Genomic DNA, 11,379 nt, shown 5'->3' on the forward strand with positions numbered 1-11,379 from the left:
ACCTGTGCTGTGACCCTCTGTTTCACACCAGAGAGAGACTGCTATGGGATATGGCATCAGGAGCGCAACATTGTGTAGAGGACTGAGAGTCTTCACATGATTGAACATTTGAAGTGTAAATAGTTCCCCTTGTTATTTTTTTATTTTTTTGAAATATTCTTTTTTTCTTCTTGAATTTTTCAAATATATATTTTTTGGGGTATGTTAGAATAATTGTTTTGTATTTTGTATATAGGTTTTGTATCATTGTATCATTGTACCAATTCGGCCACTTGGGTACATTTGGGAAACTTGTGAGGGACACCTGGTTGACCTCATGCTCAATGGCATGTACCTCACTCATTCCTGAATGTATCCATCTGAAACTTTGGTAAAAATACTGTTGCCTACCTATGTTCTCATTTGAAATGATCCCCAGTATCATAACTGAATGTTTGGCCTTTCTTGTTGATTTTTAAAGATGCAACAACAGTAAAAGAACAAAAAACGTCTGATTTCCTTGTATTTTCTTCTACCAGATCTATTGTGTTATATTCTCCTACATTCAATTCACATTTACACAAACTTCAGAATGTTTCCTTTCAAATGATACCAAGAAAATGCATATCCTTCCTTCTAGGCCTGAGCTACAAGCAGTTAGATTAGGGTATGTTTTCAGGCGGAAATTAAGAAAAAGGGGGGCTATCCCAAACAGGTTATTAAATCACACATGAAAGCTACCAAATTAAAGCTACACTGGTTGTGAATCCAGCCAACATGTCAGAATTCAAATAGGCTTTTCGGCGATAGCAAACAATGCTATTATCTGAGGATAGCACCATAGTAAACAAAGAGAGAGAAGCATATTTCAACCCTGCAGGCGCGACACAAAATGCAGAAATAAAAATATAATTCATGCCTTACCTTTGACAAGCTTCTTTTGTTGGCACTCCAATATGTCCCATAAACATTACAAATGGTCCTTTTGTTCGATTAATTCCGTCGATATATATCCATAATGTCCATTTATTTGGCACGTTTGATCCATAAAAACACCGGTTCCAACTTGCGCAACGTGACTACAAAGTATCTCAAAAGTTACCTGTAAACTTTGCCAAAACATTTCAAACTACTTTTGTAATACAACTTTAGGTATTTTTTAACGTAAATAATCGATAAAATTGAAGACGGGATGATCTGTGTTCAATACAGGATTAAAACCAACTGTAGCTAGCTTTCTGGTCACACGCTTCTAACAAACAGGACACTTCGAGTGACCCTCCTTCAAGATGGCCGTACTTCTTCATTACACAAGTGAATAACCTCAACCAATTTCTAAAAACTGTTGACATCCAGTGGAAGCGGTAGGAACTGCAAGAAGGTCCCTTAGAAATCTGGTTTCCCAATGAAACCTCATTGAAAAGAGTGACCAAAATAAAAAAATCTGAATGCTTTGTCCTCAGGGTTTCGCCTGCTAAATAAGTTCTGTTATACTCACAGACATGATTCAAACAGTTTTAGAAACTTCAGAGTGTTTTCTATCCAAATATATCATAATCATATATTATCTTCTGGGGATGAGTAGCATGCAGTTTAATTTGGGCATGCTTTTCATCCAAAATTCTGAATGCTGCCCCCTACCCAAGAGAAGTTAACTGCCTTGTTCAGGGGCAGAATGACATATTTTTACCTTGTCAGCTCTGGGACTCGATCCACCAACCTTTGGGTTAGTGGCCCAACGCTCTAACCACTAGGTTACCTTATCGCCCCAAGGTTCCACATCATCAAGCAACATGGTCTGTTTGGTGCTGTTACATTCACTCCATTCCATTGTTATATAAATAGCCATTGGAGGCTGTTGAGGGGAGGGCGGCCCACAACAATGGCCGGAATGGAGTAGAATGGAACAGCACCAAACAGACCATGTTGCTTGATGATGTGGAACCTTGGGGCTTATTCACCATTGATAAACACATACTTCACCGCTGTGATTATGTTCCCTCTACTCTATATAATAGACATCTGTTTATTCTACGTGTCGATACAGGGCTCATCTGTAGAAGTATTCTTACTGATTGTTTTTTCTTACACAGTGCCAGGGACTCGGATGAACAATGGGAACCCACAATGTCAAGGTGTCCATCCCCCACTAATTCAGACGCTGAAGCTGGTTCATCCAGCCGGACCCCTGCTGTCTCCTGCTCCACACCTTCCCCCGCCCGGCCATCTAGAGGTGTGAAGAGGTCAGCCCAGAAGCGGAGGAGGGCCAGTGAACCAGCGACAACTACCACTGAGGCAGAGGACCGTTGGCACACTGTGCTAGAAGATGATGTGGAGCCACTTCCACCAACATTTAGACCGAAAAGGCAGCCAGGACCTCAGCTGGACAAGACTGTAAAGTACAGCCCCCTTCATCTTTTCCAGATGTTTTTCTCCTTGTCAGTTCTTGATTCGCTGGTTTCTAACACCAACAAGTATGGGGCTAAGACACAAGCAGATAAGAAAGAGGCATGGAAGCCCATTTCCATCCAAGACCTGTACTGTTACATCTCACTGGTTATTTACATGGGGTTTGTGAAGTGTAAAAACCTCAAGGACTACTGGAGAACGTCAACACTCTACCAACTGCCTTTCCCCTCCACTGTCATGTCTTCTAAAAAGTTTCTGACTATCTCGCAGGCGCTTCATATCAGTGACCCACAAGTTGACGACGACAATGACAAGAAGAGAGGCACAGCAAGCTTTGATAGGCTCTGCAAAATCAAACCTCTCTACCCCAGCATGGTTGAGGCTTGCAAGACCCATTTTCAGCCCAACCAGAACCTGTCCATAGATGAGAGGATGGTATCCTCAAAGGCTAGAATTGGCTACAAACAATATATGAGTAACAAGCCGACAAAATGGGGGTACAAACTGTTTGTTTTGGACGATTCTGTGTGTGCCTACACTTGGATTTTTTTTGTTTACGAGGGGAAATCCATCTCAGCCACCGGTAAGGGACTTAGTTATGATTCCGTTATGGAATTATTCGATTTTCAACTGCTGGGGACGGGCTACAAACTGTTTGTGGACAACTTCTACACAAGCCCTACCCTGTTCACAGACCTGAGGAAGCTGAATGTGTGGGCTTGTGGCACCATTCGTCCCAACAGAGTGGGTTTTCCCAAAACAAAAGTAAACGACATGCCAAAGCGGGCTGATAGGGGTACCATGCGATGGATTCGTAAAGATGACCTGCTCTTTGTAAAGTGGATGGATACCAGAGAGGTGGTCATGTGCTCCAGTATCCACAAATCGTACAGTGGCGATCACGTAGTCAGGCGTGTGAAGGACGCTAATGGGGAACAGACCACTAAAAATGTCCCCATTCCTGCTGCTGTGAAGGATTTACAACAAGAGCATGGGAGGTGTGGACCTGTCAGACGCTCTGATAGGCGACTACAATGTTCTCCACAAGACAACGAAATGGTACAGAACATTGTTCTATCATTTCATCGACATTGCTGTGGTGAATGCATTCGTCCTCCAGAAGGAAATGGCTAAGAGCTCTGGACAGACCTCCATGACACAGCTAGCCTTCAGAAAGCTGCTCATCCAGGAGCTTGCTGGCTACGGCACAAAGTCCACTGCAGCACTTTCTGACCCCTCTACCTCTGTCCCTTCTGCTCCTGCCACCAGTGGTGTTCACATGCCCGAATTCATAACTGCAGGCATGAATGTGCCTCGGGGCAAAAAGGCCACAGCATGGAGGCGTCGTTGTGTTCTTTGTCGCATGAAGTCCCCCATCACCTGCACGACTTGTTCGGTTTGCCTCTGCTTTACAGCAGAAAGAGACTGCTTTGGGACTTGGCATCAGCAGCACGATATTGTGTAGAGGACTGAGGGTCTTCCAAATACTGTCATTCTAAAGTGTTCAAATTGTTTTATTTTTTATTTTTTAACTTTGTGTGGTTTGTGGTTGTTCAACAGTGACATTGGATCACTGTGGGCTGCTAACTTGGCCCTTAAATGTTTCACTTCTGTGTTTGGAGATATTGGATCAGCATTCTTGTCACATTTCCCGTTAGTACCTTTTATGTAGGGAAGCTAATGATCCATCATTTATGACATTCCTGGGAGTGTGTAGACTTGTATTTTTTATTAGCTTAGCATTTTTGTATCTTCTATGTAGTTATTTTCTTGAAAAAATCAATTTGGCCATTTGGGCAACTGGTGTGGGACACCTGGGTGACTTCATACTAAATGTCATTTAACTCGCTCATTCTTGACGTTATCAGTCTGACTTTGCACATGTACTGTTGCCCTGTTGTGGACAACAAATAACTGACCCCCAGCGTCCTATATCAATGTATGTCCTTTTGCATTTCAAAGATTATCAAATAAAAATTGTAAACATGTTTTTTTTTGTTTTTATCTTTTACCAGCTGTGTTATATTCTCCTACATTAATTTCACATCTCCACAAACTTCAGTGTTCCTTTCAAATAGTATAGAATATGCATAACCTTGCTTAAGGTCCTGAGCTACAGGCAGTTAGATTTGGGTAATTTTAGGTGGAAATTGAGATGAGGGGTCCAATCCGGAAGAGGTTTTAACCTGACCCAACCATTCTCCTCCCTCTCCTGCTGGCTTTCACTGATTGTGCCGTTACTCTCCTGAAGTTGCCGCATTGACCAATCATGTCAATGAGAAGCTATACAGAGCTGTCCGCATTGGTACAACATTTGGGAGGTGCTTGGCGGTGCAGTACGGAGCTCCATTTGGCCTCTGGAGGCTGAGACCAAATTTTTGGATAAAGCATAAATTGGATTTTAGTCTTTTTTTGTAGGGTTAGTTCAGAGGGTGCAAATACAATGCCTTCGGAAGTATTCAGGCCCCTTGACTTTTTCCACATTTTGTTACGTGACAGCCTTATTCTAAAATATATATTTTTAAAATAATCAATCTACAAAATACCCAATAATGACGAAGTAAAAACAGGTTAACATTAAAAATTAAAATATCACATTTACATAAGTATTCAGACCTTTTACTCAGTACTTTGTTGAAGCACCCTAGGCAGCGATTACAGCTTCGAGTCTTGGGTATGACCCTACAACCGCCTTTCTTAAAGTATGGGTCGCGACCCTGTTAATGGTGGGTCGCGATGTGTCAGTGTACATTTATAAATGTTCACAACACCACAAAAATTGCAAAAAAATTCAAACCTATTTTTGCTCTGTCATTATGGGGTATTGTGTGTGTAGGGGAAAAAACGATTTAATCAATTTTAGAATAAGGCTGTACGGTGAAAGGTCAAGGGGTCTGAATACTGTATGTGCCAAGTTAAAATATTCCCAAGAGACATGTTCTAAACTCTGCTTCTGGCTCCTCAGCAACTTTGCAGTGTTCTGTTATTTCTATTAGCCCAGAACGTTTGTTGTGTTATTACATACAGTGGAAATAACATTTGGATATCAGAGCGGCGGTAACTCACCAGCATTACGACCAGGAATACGACTTTCCAGAATGTGATCCTTTGATCGTACTCCCCAGGGCTCGTCGCCGACGGCAGAGAAGAGGTATTCCGAGTGGACTTCTAGTCAGACTCAGGAGGCGGGCACACCATGTACAAAGAATAATAATGCAATTTAACCAGTGATGGATGGTGACGAAAATAATGACATCACCAGTAGTCATGTTAAAGTTGTCAATGTTTTATTGGTGGAGTTGATGTATTTGCATGTGGCTGTGCATTATATGATGCCTGAATAGGAAGCATAGTCTGATCGTACTGTTTTTTTTAATAAATTCTTGATCAAAACCTTCTTTGGGGTTAATTCCAAATATCTACTTGCATTGCTTGGTAGTGTATTCGCATAGTATGATACATAAATAATAACATTTAAGTCAAATAAAACAAACAGTATTATCCTGAATTCAGACGTGAATCACATTTTTGTTATCACATCAAAACCTTTCAGAATGTACCTGTTTTCATAATAGAACGTTGGCTAGAAAGCTGCCGTTCTGTCTGAATCAGTAGCCTTGTGTCGAACGGTCCCGTCGACTAGATTATACGTCACGCAAGAAACAACTTGAAAGAATCATCTGCTGACTAGTTTGGGTGACGCAGTTTGGGAAAATGTTAATTACATTGTTTATTCTTGCTAACAACTTAATACAAAGTATTTTCTAAATAACCAGAGCTGTTTTTACTGCCCCACAGGAGGCATTTTGCCATCCTGTCATTGTAAATAAGAATTTGTTCCGAGGCTGCTGTTCATGCTGGGAATGTTGATTGAAGTATGGTCAACTAAGAAAACTATCATTTCTATAGTAGATTTTGATCACACAATATACATTGGACATACTCAGAAGTAAATACCACACCTTTTCATTCCATGTCATTTATTTCACTACTTTCACATGAAGTTATGCTACACTGCCTACAGGAAGTTATGCTACACTGCCTACAGGAAGTTATGCTACACTGCCTACAGGAAGTTATGCTACACTGCCTAAAAGGAAGTTATGCTACACTGCCTACAGGAAGTTATGCTACACTGCCTACAGGAAGTTATGCTACACTGCCTAAAAGGAAGTTCTGCTACACTGCCCACAGGAAGTTATGCTACACTTCCTTCAGGAAGTTATGCTACACCGCCTACAGGAAGTTATGCTACACCGCCTACAGGAAGTTCTGCTACACCACCTACAGGAAGTTCTGCTACACCGCCTACAGGAAGTTATGCTACACTGCCCACAGGAAGTTATGCTACACTGCCTACAGGAAGTTCTGCTACACTGCCTACAGGAAGTTCTGCTACACTGCCCACAGGAAGTTCTGCTACACTGCCTACAGGAAGTTCTGCTACACTGCCTACAGGAAGTTATGCTACATTGCCTACAGGAAGTTATGCTACACTGCCTACAGAAAGTTCAGCTACACTGCCTACAGGAAGTTCAGCTACACTGCCTACAGGAAGTTCTGCTACACTGCCTACAGGAAGTTATGCTACACTGCCTACAGGACGTTATTCTACACTGCCTACAGGAAGTTCAGCTACACTGCCTACAGGAAGTTATGCTACACTGCCTACAGGAAGTTATGCTACACTGCCTACAGGAAGTTCTGTTACACTGCCTACAGGAAGTTCTGCTACACTGCCCACAGGAAGTTCTGCTACACTGCTTACAGGAAGTTCTGCTACACTGCCTACAGAAAGTTCAGCTACACTGCCTACAGGAAGTTCTGCTACACTGCCTACAGGAAGTTATGCTATCTTATATCTTCATTCCTACAGCCTTCAGTCAGATAGGAAGTAGCAGTGAAGTCCTATTACCAGTCAGGTAGGAAGTAGCAGTGAAGTCCTATTACCAGTCAGATAGGAAGTAGCAGTGAAGTCCTATTACCAGTCAGGTAGTAAGTAGCAGTGAAGTCCTATTACCAGTCAGATAGGAAGTAGCAGTGTCAACACTGCCAAGTGGCTGGGATGTCCTCCACTGAGTCCACAGTCCTCTGCACCATAAACACCATCTGTTGTCTGCACACCTCTGACCAGATCAAATCAAATGTTATTGGTCTCATACACATATTTCTCTGATGTCATCCCTGTTGTATCAAAACAGTGCTGTAATATCTAACAATACAAAACAATACATGCAAATCCCCACAATTTATTTCAAAGATGAAGAAATATAGAAATAGTAGAACGAGCAATGTCAGAGTCCGGAATATAATTATATATACAGTTAGTTTACAATGTATATGATGGTGTGTATAGATATTATGGACTGTATATGAATAGAAAAGGTGTGTACAGCAGTAATTATATAGGATGAGACTTGACTAGAATACAGGGTGGAGTACTGGGTGGTAGACGGCAGTGTAACAGTGACTAAAGTTCAGGGCAGGGTACTGGGCGGAGGCTGGCTAGAGGTGACTATTTATCAGTCTGATGACCTGGAGATAGACCACACATTAACCACACAATAAGCATGGTGGTGGCAGGATCATGTTATGGGTATGCTTGTCACCGGCAGGGACTGGGGAGTTTGTCAGGATCAAAATAAATATGAAAGGAGCAAAGCCCAGGTAAAAAGTTAAAACCCACCTCAGTCTTCTGAAACCCTGCCAGATTGTTTAATTTTTCTGAAGGACAATTACACATATGTTTACACTGCTGCCACCACCAGGCCTGGAGGGGTTTTATGTTTCTGCAATTACACAATTTTTTATGCAAAAAACACACCAGAATGGCGAGACTTGTTGAGTGTTCCTAAGTGGTCTGATCTCAGTCCTGACTTAAATGTACTGAAAAAACCCATCTGGTTTAAATATCGCTGTCCACCAATGAGCAGTTTTGACAAAAACTATGGATGTATTTTGGACAAAGTTGGTGGAATCTTAATGAAACTGTAATGGCTTCCACCAAGTATTAACTTGGACGGGGGACAGACTTATCCAATTATGATGTAAACTAAAAAATTGTTCAACATTTTCTACTAAATCTAATTTAATCCCTTTATAGATTTAATTTTAAGGAGCAAAACGTGTCAAAAAGTTAAAAGGCGTGTAGATGTTCTATAGTCACTGTTCAGCTTTAACTATGGAGTGACCCCATGAAATGGGACATCAGCCAACTCAGTGACAACCACAGAACACAACTATGTATAGTTTACACAAATATTAGCGTCTTAGCTTTTATTGCAGGACTTTGACTGTGGTACATCACCTCCATAGTCAACCTATTGTGAGAATTGAACATTCATTGGACTGTACAGACTTACTAGCTGTGTTAAGATGGAGCAGCTAGCTAACTGGCTACTGATCAACCTATTGTGTGTATTGAACATTCATATTGGACAGCCTTACCTATAGAGTAGCACCACCACCCATCAGACCATTCTCTTCTTAACGTCAAAGCTGCAGGGTATTGTATCTGTAGGTGTTTATGATTAATAATCCTATTTATTTAAAGCCACCCTAAGATGTCACCATAGTATTCCTTTAAAGCCCCTCTGTCAGATATAAATCTTCAGAGTGGGAAACCAACTGACATGGAAACAATGGAGCAAATGTATCACTATCAGAGTGTATTATGACATCAGATAGAACTACTCAGACATTCCAAATATCACTTGATTATCAGAGGGGTATTATGACATCAGATAGAACTACTCAGACATTCCAAATATCACTTGATTATCAGAGGTATATTATGACATCATATAGAACTACTCAGACATTCCAAATATCACTTGATTATCAGAGGGGTGTATTATGACATCAGATAGAACTACTCAGACATTCCAAATCAGGCTTCATCCATATCATGAAGGTGGACATTGATCCAACCATTTCAAAAGTAATGACTGGGCTGATGGAAACAGGATATGCCTGTACAATTTTATTAATGCAGATAGACAATTTGTTAGTTTGTTTGACATGGTGGGGTCTTTTTGTGTCAGTAAAAATGTATGAGCAAGAAATGGCGGTGGAAACTCATTTATCCACAAATATTTATATACTAAGCATCACATCTGTTTTAACTTGGAGTCACGTGATGATATGTTGTGTGGTCCTCCCTCTACGACTTGGGAAACCATGTAGTTTTTTAGGCTACAGATGAAATAAGTTATGAACTTCACAGGGTGGTGAAACTGCATGTGATGAGCTTGATGCTCGTTTCCAATACATTTTGATGGTCTTATTCTGGTGACATGATGATTGATGCTTGGTTGCCATTTGACAAATACAATAATATCGCTCTCATTCATAATAATTTCATCATATAGGTAGCCTACCAGCACTGTATATGTGAGCTGCAGGCTACAGAACACGGGACAAAAGCACGTTTCCTATTTCACACAAGTTTTTAAAACCATCAGTGGAGTTGAAAATGTGATGGAAACCAATTTAACTTGTATTTTTCATTCGGTACATCGGAATTTAACAGCAAACGTTATTCTTCTTGTGCACTACGTCATAACGCAAAGCCTTTTATCCAACGAAGGTGGATATTGATCCAACACCTGCCACGTATTCAAACCAGCCCACTGGGCACAGACGTCAGTTCAACATCTAGTTTCTATTTACATTTCTTTGAGTCGTCAACTAAAGTGAATTCAACATGAAATCAACACAAAATTTCACCTGTCATTGGATTTGGGTTGCCAGTTCGGTGAAAAATAAAAAATACCTGATGTTCATGGCTTTTTACAAATCCAATCAGTTTCCCACATTGATCAAACATCATCACATGGATTTGTTTTGTTGAAATGACGTGGAAACAACGTTTATTCAACCAGTGGGAGAATTGTAAATGCCCCCAGGAAAGTAAAACGAAGAACTCTTCACTGAGACAATGATAAACAGCAATCTGTGGGAGAGTTGTGGTGGATATTATAAAATAAGGATCTGCTGGAGTCCAAGTCAAACCAATATTCTTTATTTCTGAGCTCAGAGAGAATAACAGAGTTACACAGCGCAGTGTAGACAGTTTGAATTCCTGAAGCATTGGGTGATGAGCACATATCTTTTTAGTTTCCTGTTCCTGGGAGGGACTTTATTCATACAAGGATGCAGGTGCAGCTGGTTTGAAATGCAGAATGATACTCCCAAGAACAGGAGATTATAATAGGTCAGTTTCACAAGGTTAGTCTGTGGTGGTTAATTTCTGTATTACCAAATGAGAGACAAACTTCACACACTAATCAGAGTTATACTTAACCTACATCTTTAATAATAAGATCTTTGCAATGACTTTCAACAATTCACTATGTCTAATGAACCGTTGAGAGTGGCAACACAATGGCTACTGAGATCTTTTATAGCAAAGATCCACCCCCTAGTCGACATAACAAACCACAGATACTAGGAACAGTTCACAAAGTGAGATTTTATAATGAGAAAGGAGTATCCCGTAGCCAGATAGCATTCGCTATAATTTATCATTCAGTTTGGTCCCTAAGACGAGGTTCTAATCTCGTTCCTGGTACTTCATAGCACAAAAACACAAACTCATCCAATGGCATAACTCAATTGTCAACTCTATATTCTCCCATCTCAAGTAAAACCCCTTATTGACCCCACTCCTGGACAAGCTCACTGAGGGGAGTGAGCCTCTAGGTCACAGGTGTCAAACTCATTCCACGGAGGGCCGAGTGTCTGCGGGTTTTCGCTCCTCCCTTGTACTTGATTGATGAATTAACATCACTAATTAGTTAGGAACTCCCCACACCTGGTTGTCTAGGGCTTTATTGAAAGGAAAAACCAAAAACCTGCAGACACTAGGCCCTCCGTGGAATGAGTTTGACACCCCTGCTCTAGGTCATACACTATCCCAGGATAAGTGCAACATCAGAGAGGACATACAATGCTTCCAGACACTGCCATACACCTCCCCCCAATGCCAAA

At 41.0% G+C, this 11,379-nt stretch overlaps 1 protein-coding gene across 1 annotated transcript; it reads left to right on the top strand.

Moving 5' to 3' along the window:
• The first annotated feature begins 2,106 nt into the window (after positions 1–2,106).
• On the top strand, positions 2,107–3,853 carry LOC129843069 (piggyBac transposable element-derived protein 4-like). The gene is made up of 2 exons (XM_055911821.1): positions 2,107–3,275; positions 3,364–3,853. Exons 1-2 carry the CDS (start codon positions 2,107–2,109, stop codon positions 3,851–3,853), a joined length of 1,659 nt encoding a protein of 552 aa, XP_055767796.1.
• The last annotated feature ends 7,526 nt before the right edge of the window (positions 3,854–11,379 follow it).

The sequence above is a fragment of the Salvelinus fontinalis genome, unplaced genomic scaffold, assembly GCF_029448725.1.
Source record: "Salvelinus fontinalis isolate EN_2023a unplaced genomic scaffold, ASM2944872v1 scaffold_0097, whole genome shotgun sequence".
Lineage (NCBI taxonomy): Eukaryota > Metazoa > Chordata > Actinopteri > Salmoniformes > Salmonidae > Salvelinus > Salvelinus fontinalis.